Source organism: Paroedura picta, chromosome 7 (genome assembly GCF_049243985.1).
Source record: "Paroedura picta isolate Pp20150507F chromosome 7, Ppicta_v3.0, whole genome shotgun sequence".
NCBI lineage: Eukaryota > Metazoa > Chordata > Lepidosauria > Squamata > Gekkonidae > Paroedura > Paroedura picta.
In genome coordinates, this window is record NC_135375.1 from 50,823,112 (window position 1) to 50,842,396 (window position 19,285).

The 19,285-nt window shown below is 40.3% G+C and overlaps 1 protein-coding gene across 7 annotated transcripts in view; it reads left to right on the forward strand.

Moving 5' to 3' along the window:
- APC (APC regulator of Wnt signaling pathway) overlaps nt 1–19,285 on the forward strand; it is a 90,177-nt gene that overhangs the window by 21,495 nt on the left and 49,397 nt on the right. For 6 of the 7 annotated variants that reach the window (XM_077347778.1, XM_077347784.1, XM_077347779.1 and 3 more), the window contains 3 exons: nt 5,148–5,300; nt 14,556–14,640; nt 15,297–15,498. In XM_077347778.1, coding sequence (XP_077203893.1) covers nt 5,166–5,300; nt 14,556–14,640; nt 15,297–15,498 — 422 coding nt within the window. In that variant the 5' untranslated portion in view covers nt 5,148–5,165. The remainder of the gene's footprint in view (nt 1–5,147; nt 5,301–14,555; nt 14,641–15,296; nt 15,499–19,285) is intronic. The other variant, XM_077347785.1, reaches the window with a different exon arrangement.

A 19,285-nucleotide genomic window follows, 5' to 3' on the forward strand; every position in this document is an offset into this window, starting at 1 on the left:
AGTATCTTCCAGCTTTTCTCAGCAGGAGTACATTTATCATTTTGGATCAGAATGTTTATTGAATGATATAAAATGTGAGTGAAATTCTTTATATGGTTTGTTTATGTCCAATATTCAACTAAATCTAACTTTTAAAAACAATAATGGAATTACAAGTAAGGTTAGACTAGAGTAAACAGGGTTACCCTGTATTTACTTACACTTTTTATTTCTTTAATAACATTACAAGAAACTGTTGATTTTAGGATCAAATTTGTAGCAGCAATAATTAGAAAATATGGGCATTATAATCTGAAATCCTGAAGACTAAAGAATGGAATTTCTCTCTTAAACATTTGTTAAAGTGGCTAGTCAAAGAACAAGCAAGAAAAGGCCAATCTAAAATGTAACGATTTTTATAATGTTTGTGATGTGTTCATGAATGGACACCTAAGTATTTTCTCCCAGGAAAACTGCTACCTGTAGTCTAGAGATGGGCTTTAATTCTGAGCAGTCCCAGATCTCACCTGGAGGTTGGCATCCCTTCTCAGTTGGCTTTCTTTTTCACTTCCCACTCCTCTTTGTCACTTGACCCTAGGCTAGGTCACCTTGTTAGTCTTTCTGTAGCTGAGCCCCCAGATGCCCTTTACATGACTGAAAGAACCAACCCCCCAATGTTACTGTTAATTGTTATTTATATGTGGTTTTGTAATCTTTTGATACCTTATTTGAAAGTTGTTGATGTTACAGTCTATATATCGTTCCATGTAAGTTATATAATGTTCAGTGTAAACTGCCCAGAGCTGCAAAGAAATGGGCAGTATAGAAATATAAATAAATAAATAAGTATACACCTGAACCAATAAACATGGGATAAGTAGATCATCATCCATATTGCCGTTATGCAAAATGGAGATGGTGGCCTTTCTGAGAAGAGGTTGTTCAATGAATAGCATGTTGATTATGGATCAAGGAAACATGGCTTCAAGGCCTTACACATTTGGGGTCAGGTCATCTCCAAACAGTTACAAGTTCCTAGTTATTCTTCACAGACATAGTAAGGGCTTCAAAGTGGGATAACTAAGGACTTGCATACAGTAAGACAGCCAGCTTGGTGTAGTGGCTAGGAGCACCAACTTCTAATCTGGCGAGTCAGTTTTGATTCCCCACTCCTACACATGTGGCCAGTTGGGTGACCTTGGGCTCACCACAGCACTGATAAAGCTGTTCTGACTGAGCAGTCAGGGTGCTCTCAGCTTCACCTGCCTCACAGGGTGTCTGTTGTGGGGAGAGGAAAGGGAAGGTGATTGTTAGCCACTTTGAGTGTAAGCCACTTCCAATTTTTCCTTAAGAAAAACGGGGTTCCCCCACTCAATATTACTCCAAAGTTCTTAGTTCTCCCCACCCCTGGCCGCTAGCTGGATCATGGTGCTTTTGTTGAACTACCTTTTGTGTTCCAGTGAGTATCATTAATATACCTAAGAGGGGTAGCTGTGTTAGTTTTGTCTGAAACAGCAGAAAAGAGCAAGAGTCCTGCAGAACCTTAATGACTAACTAAATTTGTAGCAGAGTATGAGCTCTCATGAACCACAAATTTTGTTGGCCTTTAAGGTGTTACTGGATTCTTGCTCTTTTCTACTGTCCATTTTGGGTTAAATAATTATAACACATGGCATTTGCTTGATTCATCTGATCCTGTATTGATTGCATTAGTGTTGAGAGAAATTCTAGCTTAAAGGCAAGAGAAATGGCAGTTAAATGCTTAAAACAATAAAAAGTAGGGATGGGCAAGAACCTAAAAAATAAAACCCTGAACTGAGCCAGAATTGTCCTGAACTGGCCAGTTTGGATCCGGGGGAATGGGGAATTACCTAGGAAGAATTAAATGGCTGCCAGCCATTTAACCCATTCATTCCACTTCCCCCTGCTTTGATGGGTTAAGCTGAAATGTTTGTGAGACATTTCAGTAGTCGGTTTTGCTTCCTCCCGCTTGGAATTGGGGAGCGGAATAGAAGTGTTTTTAATATTTTGAACATTAAATCACTTCGCCATTGCCAGGTTTACATGGCTGGCAGTGAGGTGGGTGCATCCATCCGCTGCTAGGCTGAAATGGCTGTGAGCCATTTCACTGGTCCATTTCACTTCCCCCTGGATTGAAACTGATGGGTTAAATGGCTTACAGCTAATTAAGCCTAATAGCTAATTGGCAGACCTACCATGGTCAGCTGTTAGATTGAAATGGCCTTAACAGCCAAACTGAACCAGATAGAAGTCCAGTAAATGTTCAGTAAAGGTGCCTTCCCTTCAGCTTCAGGGGCTATGAAACTGGGCCAACTTTGTGCCAAATTTTGGCATATGAACCAGTTCATGCCCATCCCTAATAAAAAGTAAGATTTACAGGGCTATTACCCGAACACATTTTGGAAAAAACATGTATAATTAACTATTCTGGTACATTTCCCTAATGTCCTTTTGAAAGTAACCGAAAGATCAATATGCCAAAGATACTTGCAGCTTTGCCAAATGTCAGAAGATGAAGGTGCTTGAAAACCAGCAATTGTAGGACAATTGTCTACAAAATGTGTACAGTCCAACTTATATTCAAGTAATACAAAACTGACAATAAAACCACACAAATAATATCTGTAAATAACAAGAAGAAAACTGTCCTTTATAATGGCATATAGGATCCCAAAGATGGCTTTGAAAGGTGGACTTATGCCTCAAAAGCATATTTCTTTGGTCATTCAAGACCCCTGAAAAGGCTCTTTTCCTCCTTACATTGGAGTGTAGAGTAAGGCTCTGCCTATAGATCTTGACAGGAGCCAAGTGGCATCATATGCAGAGAGACACTCTGAAAGGCTCTCAATCCTTGAAAGGCTTTAAAAGTTAAGACCTGCACTTTGGATTCTGCCCAGGATTCCTTAGAAATTAATTTTATTTTCAAATTTCTGTGCTGCCCTTCTCTGAAAACTCAGGGCAGCTCATAGCATGTCAAAAATAAACAATAATTTAAAACATTTTAAACATTAAAAACAATTAGATTTACATTAAAACACATTCAGACAATCTGGGAACTCTCTGCCTACTCTCCAGTAGGAGGTAGAAGAAGGCAAAGTTCAATTGTTGGAATATTGGATGGCTTACAAATATTTGTCATTTATGTCATTAATTTATATAGTGCAAACATTAAAACAGTGTTTGTTGCAACAGTGCAAACACTACAACAATTGTTTCAGGCTCCATGTAAGTGATGTCATCCTGAACAGTTTTGTTATTAAGTTTTGTTTACAAAGACACATACCAGAATACAAAAGAAAAATTCCATTATGCAATATATATCACAACAGTAACCTTTACTGTAGTCAACAAATCTGTTCCACTTAATATTTCTGGTAAGGGCTTGGAGGAGGAGCTGGTCTTGTGCTACTCAGCACTTAACACCCACTCAGGGTGGCTGTCCCGCCCCTGAGTGCCTCCTCCTCCTCCAACTGGCTTACCTGTCTGTCCAGTGGCCAGCCAGTCACCTTCCATTCTCCACCTCTGACCACCCCTTCCTCCTTCCACTTCCCTCCGAGGCTCGGAGGTTGCAGATCCCTGCTGCATGAGAGCTGCCCCTGCCAGTGAGTTCCCTTCCTGGGGGCCTCCAGCCTGCAGCCTTTCCAGGTCCTGGGGGGGGGGCATCTGCAGAGTTCTTCCACTCCAACCCCCAGTCTAACGCCCATTGTATTCTTGAATGCAATGGGCTTTGCCCCTAGTCACTATATAAGTTACCAGTGTCTTCATAAATCTTATAGTCGAGTTCTAGATGCATATAGAATTCTCTCTTGATATCCTTCAGGGTTCAGTACAACAACACGGAGTAAAACTGAGGGATCGTATCTCCCAATTAGTTTCCTGAAGATCATTACATTCAGCAAATACCAACTTACTGGTGATCCCTGGCCCCAGAGAAATCTGACTGGCCTCTATCAGTATCAAGGCCTTTTTGGCCTTGGCTCCTGCCTGGTGGAATGACCTGCCAATGGAGATCAGGGCCCTGACAGAGCTACCAAGTTTCTGCAGGGCCTGTAAAATGGTGTTCTTCCTGTGTACTTACAGTTAAGGCCAGAGCTGTTCAGAAATATACTAGGCTTCCCTCCTTACCTCTCCTATACTCCCCACCTCATATACTCCTCTACCCACTGCCGCTAGAAAACTGCTACATCACCAACAAGACCATGGTGGTTGATAAATGGGCAGAATGGTAGAACACTATGCATCTTAGGAATTTTATTTTAGGAATTTTATTTTAAAATGGTTTATTGACTTATAATTTTAAATATATAATTCACTGTTGTAAATCACCTTGAGCCCTTCAGGGTGGGACGATCTAGAAATTAAATAATGAGAATAAATTTCACTTGATGACAGAGATAACAGAGACCATTGGATAACACAAAAATGACCATTCTTCAGAAATATTTTGTCTCATTGCATTCCCCCACATATGTATCAAGTTTGCCTGGACTTCATAGCAAAGGCTGCAGTCACTATTAGAATTGTTGTATATTTCAGCGTGCTCTTGGTATAGCAATTTAAGGGCGTATTTTCAAAATATGACTAAAAAGATTAAACCAGTCAACTTTAAACGCGGGCACAACTCTGGAGTTAAACTGGTAACCTAAGGCCATATGTCATGTTTTTTCATAGATTTTAGTGACACCACCTGCAAATTCTTTCAGAATATTGTAGAAACTTTAGGGCACAATTTCTGTTAAAAGCCATAAATGATTCAACTATGTTATATCTCTCACAATCTCATTTGAGAAAACTATTTAGCTGTGAGTATTAAAATGTTAACAAGGCTGGAGGCTTTCCCATCAGAACTGGAGGAATTGAAATCAAACCTGAGAAGCAGCTGAGCACTGCTATGATTCTTATTGAATTCGCTGTTAGCATTTTTCATGAAATATTTGTTATTCTTTTAAAAAATGAATTGGAAATAACAGAGCAACAATGTATTAATTTAGTTACATGTCACTTAATGTTTCTGTGAAATATTACCCTATTATATTATTCAGCTAGAAGATGAAATGTATTCTAAACAATCAAGCATTCCTCAGAGTTCACAATGCTTTCTATAGAACAGACAAACCAAAAATATATAATATTTTTGCTTGCTTTAGGTCCAGGGGTAGCCCAGGATGGCTGCAGTGTCATATGATCAGTTGTTAAAACAAGTAGAAGCATTAAAAATGGAGAACTCAAACCTTCGACAAGAACTGGAAGACAATTCAAATCATCTTACAAAACTGGAAACTGAAGCATCTAATATGAAGGTATAAGCATTATTTGAGTTAAATAACACATCTAGATTGCTGGTTTCAGTCATATGGTGTCAAACTTCTGCCATAGAAATCAGTAGATGCTCTGTTTTGTGCATTGGTATGATTACCTTCTCTTACATATGACCTTAATTATGCTGGACCTACTCACTTACAGAAGGGAATGGAAAGTCATTGTAACTAGGAGACACACACCATATGTGTTAGTATATATGCAGCTAATAAAAATATAGGGTCATATCCTAACTGTGTTGCATGTGCAGAAGGGGACTATTCTACTGCAGCCTCTGCATCTCCTGAAAAAGTTCCCTTCTGAATGTCTGAGACTCTCAGGAGTGTTCCATTGGGGACTGCTGCTTGCAGAGAGAATGAAAATCAGGAAGTCTCCTTTCATAAGTGGAAGCACCTCCTTGTTCTCTAGGGCTTCTTTAAATTGCATACCTCTGTATTTACTACTATATTTACTACTACAATACAATGTGTTCAGCAGTATGCCTGGCAAAGCTGGTATATGGTGAGAGAGAAGTCCTTCTTCCACCTAAAACACTTTCCACTCAAAGTGAGGTTGCTGCAGCTCCTCCTTGTGTCACCATTTCAATGTGACAATCCTGTACATATGGAAAAGTATATGCTTCTGAATCTCCCTTCTCCAATATTGCCAGTTGACACTAGGAAGCAGTTGAGTCATAGCATGGGCTCCTCCCATGTTACCTTGATTGTACAAGACTGAACAATGTTGTAGTGGTTCCTGGTAAATTAAGAATTTTATTTATTTATTTAGATTTATATACCGCCCTCCCCGAAGGCTCAGGGCGGTTTACATTAAAACTAATCAACGATACAAGAATGGGACTGTTAGACTTCCCTACTTTTCCACAGACCTCCTTGTACACAGAGGCAGGACTTCAGAGATAAGAGGAAGGATAGCCATTTCAAAGTGAGTGTGAATAGAGAGGATGTGGCCCCAGTATACTGTATTCGCGCACACCCCATTCTGCATCTGAATAGGTGTGATAGCAGGGATGTCAGCCTGCTTCTACTCTGGGCAGATTAATATTGCATTGTGCTACTGAGACAGCCTCCTTATAGCATTCATTGTAATTTTCCTGCTTCTTAACTGAAGTGTTCATATAACTCTTGTGGGCTTGCAGTTACTGGAAGTTCAACCCAGCCAAAGGTCCTGCTCTGCTGTTTTTATGTATTTATGTCTAGGCACTAATTAGTCTTGTTGTTCAAAATGTTATTGGCTTGAGAACAGACCTTAAAAGCATTAAAAAAGCTAAATAAAATTGAATTAATAATGAAATACATTATATGCCTTCTTGGGTAAAGTTAAGCAAGATTGAGCCTGTGACAGGTATTGTCATCAAAATGATGGGGAAGGCAATTTTTCTTCTGGGTAAAGTATTCGGTCTGAGACAAAGTTTATATTAAGAAAGGAAAATCCCTTTAATGATGCAATGAGGAAGTTTTAAATACAGTAGTACAAAATGAATGTATCTGTTTCAGTATAAAATAGAATTTTGGGTTTCTACTATTCAGACTTCATTTGAAGCTGGTTTTCCTTTAGTCCTGGGTTGCAAAATTATACATTTCCATATCCCTCAGGACTAGGGATGGACACAGACTGGTTCACAAGCCAAAATTCATCACAAATTTTGCTCAGTTCATGCACCCTCAACTGAGGTTTGGAGGAGGTGCCTCCACTGAACATTTCTAGGACATTTGTCCTGTTATGAAATTCAGGCCATTTAAACCTAACAGCTGATAAGGGCAATCCACCCATCAGCTGTTAGGTTTAAATGGCTGTGATGAAAGAACAAAAGAGGGAACAAAGTAACTAAACCTGTATAAACAAACTAGGAACCTAAAAGATTGAGCAGCAGCAGAATATTAAATGTTAAAATATAACTATTTATTTCAGTTCATGTGCAACATATAAAATTTTAAAATAGTCACGCACTATTGCACAAATCAAGTGTATTGGCACTTGGATGAATGACAAATGAACAAAAAACTTGAAACGTGTTTCAACTCCTTTGGGAGTCTTTTTCATTAAATGAGACACCTGAGAATACACTCAGGCTAAGAAAGGGCTTCAATATGGGTGGCACTTTGAAGAATAAATATTTTAATTGGTGGGTTCCAAGATATATATATGGGCACATTTTATAAGTGGGAGCTTCTTCATTCGTATTTTTTCCACCTTATAGTCCCTATTATTACATCACATGACTGTATTTAAATATTAGTCCACTGAAGAAGACATTGTTGTTTTTTGTTTTGTTTTTTGTCATTCTTCCATGTGTCAATATGCTTTGGATTATTGCAATAGTACGTGACTAGTGTTGATGTTTTAAAATTTTATATGTGCACATGAATTGAAATAAATATTTGTATTTTAATCTTTAAATGGCTGCGAGCCATTTAAACTATCAATTTTGCTCCCCCTGCCTTCCAAGTGGGGGAAGCAATACAGAAATGGTTGTCAGCCGTTTCACTGATTGGTTTGACTTCCCCTCACTTCAAAGTGGGAGGGAGAAAAATTGATGGCTGAAATGGCTGTGAGCCATTTAAACTTAACAGCTTGGTGGGTCTACACATCAGCTGTCTGGTTTAAATGGCTGTCTGCTATTTCAGCAGACTGTTTTGCTACCCCCTTACTCAGGACCTCCAGCTCTTTCATACATGGTTAATATGTAATGCTTGTTTCTCTATTACAATTCAAAGCCGCAAGGTTTATTACATTCTAACATTTATGGTTTTGAATAGTAATTTGCTAGGCTAAAACTGACATTATATTAAAGGAAATTAAGACTTCTGCCTAGAGTTATTCAACTTCTAATATGTGGACTTGCTTTTTTTCAACAATATAACATGTTCAGAGGGTATCCCCACCCCTGAGCCAATCAGGAAGGGCAGAATATAAAATTAAAATTATTATTCTTATTGTATTGTGGCTAAAAAAATCCACAGAATTTATAGTTTTATTTATTTATTTATTTATTTATCATACTTTTATACCGCCCTCCCCGGAGGCTCAGGTAGTCCATATTAATTATTGGATGCACAAGTCACACAATTGCATTTCTGAAATAATCAGGAATACTTTCTAAACAGCAAGAATCTAGTGATCAGGTACATGAGAGGGGAGGCAGAGCAGCACCAGCTCTGATAATGGCACTAGCATATGACTGTTTAAATATATGTCAGTTTTTCTTATTTTCCTTTCTCTAGTAATTGTTCATTCAGATTGTGCTTTACATATTTAAGACTGCTTCTTAACATGTATAGATTCAAATGAATCACTGTGCTTGTCTGAAGTAGCACAACAAAAATAGAGTCCAATAGTACCTTCAAGCACAACAAAAATAGAGTCCAATAGTACCTTCAAGACCAACAAAGATTTATTCAAGGTGTGAGCTTTCGAGTGCATGCACTCTTCCTCAGACTAAATGAACAACCATCATAACTGTGGAGATATAAGGCAAAAGCAAATTGTGGCATGTTATCTTTATCTAAATTTTGAAGGGGCAAAGGATTCCATCTTTCTTTTGTATATGCCAGATGTTAGGGAAATGGTGCTATATAGGTTGATTTTTTTTTCAGAGGCTGTTTTTGCCTGTGGCAAGGATTCTTTAATGGATCTGGTTGGTCAAAGATGCTCAGTGAGGCAAAGTATCCCTTTAACACAAATGGACTTTAATTATAGAAAAGAAAACAAGTTACAATATACATAGATCTTTCTTACATCCATCTAGTCACTGGGGCTTCCTATCACAACAATTGTTCTCTGCATCTTCAGATCTCCAGTGATGCCCACTCGTCTTCCTCTTTTATACATTTCAGACTGTTGGCGCAGCCTGAACACCTGGCAACTTAGGGTTAATTCATGCTGTTGGAACTTTTAACAAGGCCGAATGAGTAGGAGGAAGTAAATCTGCAGCCACTTTGGTTATGGACATGGTTGCCAATATGTTTGAAGCTGGAATAATGTGGGCTGAATAAGGAGGAATCTCATACCCCCACCCCTCAAATGTTGAGCCAGCGAGGCTCAGCTGCTGGATTCTCTCCTAGGCTAGCTGTGGCTGCCTGTGGCTGCTGCAGTGCTTGGATCCCCAGGGGCTGCCCGTGTCCACTGTCAATGCACTTGGGCCCACAGCAGCTGCAATCATGTCTAGGCCTATGAGTTTTTATATATGTATCTTACTTTTAATTTTAACTGGTTGTATAACCTGTTTTCATAATACTATGATTTGATTCTTAACTTCCTTGGAGGTCCTGCTGCCAGTAGTCATCGTTTTCCAGGTGGAGCCTGGAGATCTATTGGAATTACAATTCATTGCCAGACTTGAATTCAGTTCCTCTGGAGTAAATGACAGCATTGAAGGGTAGATTTTATGGCATTGAATCCCTGATGAGCACCTCCCCCTCCCTGTGCTTCTGAATTTCCTGGAATTTCTCAACCCATAGTTAGCAACCCTTGCCCCCCAAAAACTAGTTTAGCACAGAATTGCAGTATAGAATTATGTGTGCTTTATACTGCATCTTTTTGTGTGTGTCTGGAACAAACAAACAATATACAGTTTTTTCCTGAGGGAACAGTAATTTAGCTATTATAACTTTAATATGACTCCAATATTACCGTTTGGGATTCTTATATGAGTGGATTTGTTTGCTGTTTTCCTCCTAGCAATTCAAAATGCATTTTTCTTCTGCTTTATATTCTGTACATTGTAAAAGCCTTAAGACAGATCAGTTAGGTAGACATTTCCTGACAACAATTGTGAATAGGAGAAACGCATGCTTTTTGAAAACTACTATTTTTAATTCTAAACAAAGTAAGTCTATAGATGGCTGTTTCTACATGAGTGGAATGGCTGAAAGGTCTTTCTTTAATTATTTGCTCATGGGTACATTGTGACTTCTACAAGCAGATTAGAAAGTATAAGACAAGACAAATCAGTTTTGAGTCCTGTGGATTTTTTGCCTTCTGGCCATTCAATTTAGTTCCGTTATTAGTGAAGTTTCTAGAATATTCCCCCCCCCACACCATCACGTCTTACTTGAATTTAGGCCAACAGGCATTAATAGCCTAGAAGTCTAGTGGCCTCTTAATCTAATAATTGCTGTTTATGTTCATTTTTTTGTGATTTCATTAGTCTACTTATTTATTGCAGGTTTGTATCTCACCTTTCTCCAGGAACTTCAGTTGACAAAAGATGCAATAAAATCACAAATTACTTGTCAGCTATTCCATGAGATTTGTCTGGCCAAATAGGTTGTGGTTTGAACAGATAAAGATTGCAGAAATCTAGAAGGGGACACTAAGAATATAGGGTGATCCAGAACAGCCTAATTGTATGGTTTAATTGATCAAATGTTCACTTTTGATGCATTAATGTCAGTCTTAGTTTTATATGTAGATTTATTATATCTGATGCCTGACCACTTGGGATATGCTGTGACATTTGTGCTTCATTATGATAAGAAATGTTAAAAAACAAATCAAAATGGGGGAACACATCCCCTCCAGTTTTACTACAGAGCTTGAGTGTTGCTATTTTTTCTTACCTTTATTTTATTGCTATTTTTTCTTACCTTTATTTTATATTAAAGATTATCACTACAATATGAGTAGACTTTATATATATTATAATTTATTTCACTATTTGTAGATCTTTTCCACTTTGTCAGACTTCATTAAGTAGCAGAGTTAGGCCAATAAAAGCACAATTGTAGTAACATGTGGAAATTTATCTACTATGATGATTTATCATGCTGCTTTCATAGTACATGCATTGTCAGGCACCAAAGTAAATACGCTACCACTCCCACTCTTTTCTGTGACTACAAATATTTTATTACTAATGTATTCTGCAGTGTGTTTTTCTCTCCTGCTTCAACACTTTTATAAAACGCCAGTTGAGGTGTTATCACAGAATTTATTATTCCTCCTGAACATTTGTCTACCATTTGTAATTACTGCAGAATACAATGCTTCATTGATCCCCCCCCCCGATTATATTAATTTGCATGTTCACATTCAGATTCTGGAACAGAATATCTACTGGGCAAATGGTATGATGATCTTAATAATTTAAATGCTTCCTGCCAATATATATTTTCAGTAATCAATCATAGTGTCTTAGAGGCATTGGTCATTTTTTTCTTCATCTTCATGTGTTATCTATAAATGAGGCTATTTATATAAATGTTGATGGAAATATCAGTTCATCATCAACAGATGAAGTTGACTGGATAAAATATTTTTGAACACAGACATCACAGAAGAAATAGGGTTTCTGGAGTATAAAATTTAGTGCTACTTCTACTGTACCTCATCTCTTTTATACTAATGAAAGCTTTTTTAATGTCTGCAAGGCATTTTTTTTACATATAAGGATGTGTTTGATCATCCTGGTAGCATTTGGAAATTCATGTTTCATTTGGTAGTATTTGTACTGCACAGTTTTTCCCCAGAAGGATTTAAAAAGTGGAAATGCTGCTATATGTTAGAAGATAGCTGCACCATTTTGCTGAGGAAGAGAAAAAAAGGGATTTTGTAATGATGTCCATGTATACATGAATACTATTCTGCTGATGCCAGCATGTCACAGTTTTGTAATGGGGCCTCTCCAGTAAGGTTGACTGTGAGCCTCTTCGCCCAAAAAGAATGATTTGTTCAGAAGTATTACAGTATTAGAAACAAATTACATGAGTTATCAAACTATTGAACTGTAAGAGTGACGTTTAATATTGAACCCACAATAAATGGGAATTTGTTTCTTTCAATAATATCTGCACACCTAGATGCTATTTTCTTCCTCCTTTGGCTACTAGTTGAGAGTTTTTCCTCTCAGTTTTTGGTGCAGTTTCCATGCTGCCTCCTTCAGATCTGGTTTTGCTTCCTGCAAGGAAAGTTACTTGTTTGCAAATTTGTGGTTGTGTCTCACAGTGGCTGGAGGGAGAGGTGAAAAGCAGAACAGGAGGCATGTCATGGTTTACAGGCACAAAGCCCTGCATTCCCCCCTTATGAAAATTAGCTACTTTTGCAAGTGCAGAAATGCTGAGATTTAGGAGCTATATACCTTTAGCGGGGTACTGTCCATAGAGTCCATAGAGCAACAGTGAGAACCGGGCATGGAATCACTGATTGGTTCAAAATTGAGTAAGGAGTCGGCGAGGCTGTATACTGTCACCTTGCCCATTTAATTTGTATGTGGAGCATATCATGAGAAAGGCTGGGTTAGATGAGTGACAAATTGGGATCAAGATTGCAGAGAGAAATATCAACAACCTCAGATATGCAGATGATACCACTCTAATGGCAGAAAATGAAGAGGAACTAAAGAGACTCTTGATGCGGGTGAAGGAGGAGAGTGCAAAAGTTGGCTTGAAACTCAACATCAAGAAAACTAAGATCATGGCATTCAGCCCTCTTAATTCCTGGCAAATAGATGGGAAGAAATGGAGGTAGTGACAGACTTTATTTTCCTGTGCTCCAAGATCCCTGCAGATGGGGACTGCAGCAAAGAAATTAAAAGACACTTGCTCCTGGGGAGGAAAGCTATGGCAAATCTAGACAGCATCCTAAAAAGCAGAGACATCACCCTGCCAACGAAAGTGTGTCTAGTTAAGGCTATGGTCTTCCCAGTTGCAATGTATGGCTTTGAAAGTTGATCCATAAGGAAGGCCAAGCGTCAAAGAATTGAGGCTTTTGAACTTTGGTGCTGAAGAAGACTCTTGCGAGTCCCTTGGACTGCAAGGCGAACAAACCGGTCAATCCTAGAGGAGATCAGCCCTGACTGCTCCTTAGAAGGCCAGATCCTGAAGATGAAACTTAAATACTTCGGCCACCTCATGAGAAGGAAGGACTCCCTGGAGAAGAGCCTAATGCTGGGAGCAATTGAGGGCAAAAGAAGAAGGGGATGACACAGAAGGAGCTGGTTGGATGGAGTCACAGAAGCAGTTGGTACGAACTTAAATGGACTCTGGGGAATGGTAGAGGACAGGAAGGCCTGGAGGATCATTGTCCATGGGGTCGTGATGGGTCGGACATGACTTCACACCTAACAACAACAACAACCTTTAGCGGTATATTTCAGATATTATTTTAGCCGATTAAAAATCAGATAATTTTTTGTTTTGTTTTTATTCTGAGATATCACCTGTATGGCCAGCTGCGATGGCAGGAGCTGAGAGCTTTACGCCACCTGGACTGAGGTTGGCTTCTCTTGCAACTTGATTTAAACCGAGGTGCAAGAGGAGCCAGTCCAGGATCATCTAGGCTAGTGGGAGCAAGGAGATTCCAGCCAGTCCTGCATGCAGTGGAAAGAGACCTCCTCACCCCCATAGATCCTGCGGCCAGCTTCTCCTGCAGCACAGTTGGGTCTAATAGACTCAAACAAAAAAATGTCCACACCCTGAATTTACAGTATGCTAACCCTATATTTAAAAATTCTAGGAGGTGCTAAAGAGCCTTTTGTGGCGCAGAGTGGTAATGCAGCAGACATGCAGTCTGAAAGCTCTGCCCACGGGGCTGGGAGTTCAATCGCAGCAGCCGGCTCAAGGTTAACTCAGCCTTCCATCCTTCTGAGGTTGGTAAAATGAGTACCCAGCTTGCTGGGGGGTAAACGGTAATGACTGGGGATGGCACTGACAAAACCCCACCCTGTATTGAGTCTGCCATGAAAACGCTAGAGGGCATCACCCCAAGGGTCAGACATGACTTGGTGCTTGCACAGGGGTACCTTCACCCTGTATTTTAAAGCATTTCACTTATTCAAAAAGAGAAAATATTGCATTTTTAAAATCTCCCAAAATTAATTAATTAGACTTGTATGCCCCCCCTCTAGGCCAGTCTCCACTGGAAACATTTTTTTATTTAAAAAGCACAGATAGTTTTCCTGAATTTTCCTGTTTTTTGTGTTTGTGTGTGTGTGTTCATTTGTTCAATGATGGAATATTACCAGAAATGTAAACATCAGCTCCCTCCTTTCATACTGTAATTGGTTTGCTTAGTACTGGAACTCTGAGCTCTTTGCATGTGTGTTTCTAAAACTGTTCATTGAAAAGTCCCAAAACTTTCACTTAAAGTGGCTAGCTAAGCTTTTGGTAGAGAAATTTATAAATTTAAATTAGGAGTAACTGGCAGAATTCAGCCATTCTGGTGGTGAGGGTGAGGTGTTGCAGAATCTTTGGTATCCCGTTGTGGTATAGTTTCTTAATAACATTGATGTATTCTAGGAGGTGCTAAAGCAGCTGCAAGGAAGCATTGAAGATGAGGCAATGGCTTCATCTGGACAGATCGATTTGCTGGAACGTCTTAAAGGTAACTTCGAAGAGGGTTATCTGTTTGAGCAATTGTTGTTCATATAAAGAAATCTTTAGCTTAGGTCAGCAATAGATAATCTATATTAGTGGACTCTGGTCTGTTTTATAGAAGCCAGTCTGTGAGAAGAAAATGCAGTTGGCTACAAAATTACTGCCTGCAGTCAGACTCAGATTTTATGCTACCTAGTAATACAGATTTAAGGAACATGTTTCAGGCATAGCAATGGCACTCTTGCCTGTTTTTCACATAATGTGAAAATGTTTCATTAATATATAAGCAAACATTTTATCATTTGGTAGAGCTTCCAGGGGTCAAACAAAACAGCATCACAAGTTGGTTATCATTTCACAGAATCACAGAATCATAGAGTTGGAAGGGGCCATACAGGCCATCTAGTCCAACCCCCTGCTCAACGCAGGATTAGCCCTAAGCACCCTAAAGCATCCAAGAAAAGTGTGCATCCAACCTTTGCTTGAAGACTTCCAGTGAGGGGGCGCTCACCACCTCCTTTATTAATAATTTTCTGCACCAATTTTCTTAAAAGGCTGATATTTGCAGAACATTTTGCTTTTTAAATTCACTCTCTTGTTTTGTGGAGATTCATGTGACTGAATAAGATATACATAGAATCTGCACTTTTTCTCTTTACTTAGAATTGAACTTGGACAGCAACAGCTTCCCTGGAGTGAAGTTACGGCCAAAGATGTCCATGCGTTCATGTGGCAGCAGAGAAGGATCTGTATCTTGTCGTTCAGGAGAATGCAGTCCTGTTCCCATGGGATCGTTTCCCAGAAGAGGTTTCATGAATGGAAGCAGAGAGAGCACAGGCTATCTAGAAGAACTAGAGAAGGAAAGGTAACCTTTATAATTCAATCTGATGGTTTTCTGAAGAAGTAAAAAATGTCAATGAATTATTAACCTAATTCAGAAGTTAACTTACTGTAACTCTGGCTTCAATCCAGCAACCTGTAGTCCATTTACGAAAGCAGGTTTTCATTTGCAAACTGTTTTTGTTGCATGCACATGGAACTGATATGGTGTTGATGTATTTTACATATCTATGCCTGGGCTGGCACTGGTAAGTCTTCTTTCTTTATTTTACAGTCATTTAGACCAAAATTCCAGATGCACTACTATACAATAGCAGTTTATAAAAAGGGAAGGTAATACATAAAAAGGTTAAAAATGCATCAGCAGTAAAACTTAAAAACTTCTCAATCATAAAAAGTCAACATTTAAAAAGCATTAAATACCATTGACTATTTTACAAAAACAAAATGAGACATGAAAGCAATAAAACTATTAAAACTGTTAAAATATAAAACAAAAAACAAGATTAAGAGACATACCATAAAAGCTACTAACCAAAAAACAAGAAATTCTGTGGACCTATTGTCGAAGTTACAATGGCTATACATCAGTGACCGAATCTTTCCTAGTTCTTAAAGCTAGCCATGCAAATTTTGCTACTTTTCTAGTTAAAAAATTATTTGAATCTGATAGCAATAGTTGCAGGCGATGCTTTCTAAGGCTGAGGGGGCATTCTATAAGCAAAGATAGTAAGCATAATATTGCAGGTCTTAAATTGGCCCAGTTGGTGTATAAATTGGACCTAATCATTCTGAATGGTTCAGTAAAAACAGACTATTCAGTAGAAGTTACCTTCTGGTCGGGTGACAAAATTACCATTGACTGTATAATAATATCTAAAAATCTGATGCAGAGCTCAGTAGAATTTGAGGTATCCTCTTTCTATGACAGTGACCATTTTCTACTTATAGTATGCTGTCCTATCCCTACTGAACAACCCCGCTTATTACAGCGATATGAGGGCACGTCTAATGAGGAAAACTGCATTCGTAGAGTTAAATGGAATATGAAGACAGATAAATTTATGAGCAGTCTTTTCGGCTCTCAGTCCTTCATTAACAGGACGGAGAAGTTCCTATTATGCAATGAAAATTCTATGTCTGTAGGTGCCCTTGATACCCTTGTAGAGAGCTTCCAGGAGATTCTAAGAAGCATAAGATCAGAATCAAGCAAGCACGCACATGGCCATTCTAAATTCTGGTTTGATCAGGAGTGCAGGTCCCTCAAAAAGACACTGAGAGTTCTGCACGCCTGCTATAGGTTTAACCCTATGTGGACTCTAATAATGGAGATCAAACAACTAAAACAAAAATATGATATTTATTAAAAAGAAAAAGGCCATGCTGGAAGCCTGGGAGCACTGGTAAGTCTTGCTTAATACAGTTCTTATGAGTAAGCTGTTGCACTGTGGCTGCCTTTTAGAATCCTAATTTCTTCTGTTCAGGAGTGTAAACTTCTGTAGCTATTTTCTTTCTTTTTCTGTTTTACAACTGTTGATTCCTTATTTCACGCTTGTGCTGGTATTGAGGGCTTGGCTCAAAAAATTCTGTGTCCAGGTTTATTCCTATTTGGGGGGTGCCAGCCTCCCCCCCAAGAGTTCCAGTCTACACAGAGCACCTGGTGTGTAAGGCAGAATGGGTCCCCATATCCTCATTAATTTTTAGGTAGAGCACAAAAGAATATTGAGAAGCAAAGCACTGGTGCCCTAATTGTAGTGATTTCTGCTCTATTTCTGTACGTAAGCCATTGCTGATGGGGTATTTTCTCCCAAGTGGGCCTTTCAAATGGTTTATTTATAGCAACAGAGTCTCTTCCCTTGTAGTCTCGAAACTCTGAAATGCTTTCCGACTGCAATGTAACATTGTACGTATCTATTGTCTCCTATTTGCGTGGGCTGTGGTAACTTCCATAAAACATCAGCTATAAAAATGCAGAGTTTGAATGATACTGCAGAGTTCCTCACACAATACGTAATAGAGCATATAAGAAAAAAGCAGATCATCACAATAATGTTTCTACAATTATGGAAGTATGTTGTAATAATATGCTCATTAAAAACGGAGATCAAATTTGGTTGTGATTATTCTATTATATTTGTGTTTTATGTTCTATTATATATCAGGAAGAAGTTCCTGACACTTAGAGCGGTTTCTCAGTGGAACAGGCTTCCTCAGGAGGTGGTAGGTTCTCCATCTTTGGAAATTTTTAAGCAGAGGCTGGATAGCCATCTGACAGAGACGCTGATTCTGTGAAGGCAAAGGGGTGGCAGGTTACAGTGGATGAGAGATAGGGTTGTGAGTGTCCTGCAGACTGCAGTGGGTTGGACTAGATGACCCATGAGGTCATCCAACTCTATTATTCTATGACTAGAACCAAAGCCCATATTATGTGGGAATAAAATGGGTGCTAGGCGGGCCGGGCCGGGGAAGCCTTTGCAGGGCGAAGGCTTCCCGGGGGCTGGGGCTGTGCAGGCAGGTGCTAGCGATCGGGGGCGTTCTCCCGTCCTCAGGGACAGTCTCGCCGCGTCCGTGAGGCGACAAGGCTGTCATGGGGGCGGGAGAAGGGCGGTGGGCGGCGTCCAGGCGGCTGTGAGCTGGGGCGTGTGCGTGGGCTCACCTTGGCGTAATGGCGGGCAGCAAGGCAACCCAAAGCAGGCGCCGCGACGAGGAGGCAGGGCGGCTTGGGCTAGTGGGCCGTACGAGGGTCGGGGCGGCGGCAGCAATCAGACATGCCTGTTAAAGGCGCGGAGAGGGAGTTGTCGGGAGGCGCGTCGGCAAGGAGGCAGGGCAGCGTGTGCTGGGGGGCGGGGCGAGGGGTGCGTCTGCGAGTTGGGCAGGGGAACCAGGCATGCACAAGAGTCCACGCATGCCTGGTTCATTCCAGCGCATTTGCGAAGGCCATGCGGGCCGAGCGGCCTCCCTGCGGCGCAGCGGGAAGGAGTGAAAAGGGTCGGCGAAGCGGAGAATGGCGTCAGGGTGAGTACTGTGGCAGCAATGGGCCGGGGACAGGGACGGCCGGGAGCGCGGCGGGTCGAGAGGCGGCTGGTGGGCGTTGTGTCATTGTGGGAGGGGTGCGGAAAGGGTTCAGGGGATCGAGGGGGGTAGTCGGCGGTGGGTGGGTGTGTTTAGTGTGCAGGAAGCGGTGGTGGCGCAGAAGCATGTTGTTGGCAGCGTGAGTGCGGGGGGTGGGAAAGGAACAGGGACGCCACGTCTTAGACGTGATTTCCCTGTTCCTTTCTCCACGGGGAGGAGTGGTCAGCGGGAGGACTCACCAGGCCGGAGGTCTGTGCCATCTGCGCGGTGAGTCCCCTGGTGGCCTGGGCGAGCCTGGGGCAAGCAGCCAATGGGGAGTCGTGCTTCACACGGCTCCCCATTGGCTGCTTGGCCCTTGATTGCCACTCGGAGGGGCGAATCAGGACCTGCTTTGAGGCTCCTGATTCGTCCCAGTGAGTTTTTATCCTGGGCGGAGCCCGCCCTAACTCCTCCCCAGGTGCCCTTACCGCTTTATTTAATCCGCTCTGCAGGAGCGGTTAAAGATTCTATTCTATTATTCTTAAGTTCTGGATTGGTGTATACTTTTGCATAGGTCGGATATAAATATTTTAAATACATAAAATTTAAGTTAAAGAAATGTAGCTATCACTATCAGATAAATGCTGCCATTAACAGTCCTGTAGGCATCAGAAATGAAATTAGATTTTTACTTTGAAATGAACTTAGCTAAGGAGAAATAAAATCATCACTCTGCCCATGAAAATTTAAAGGAATCCCAT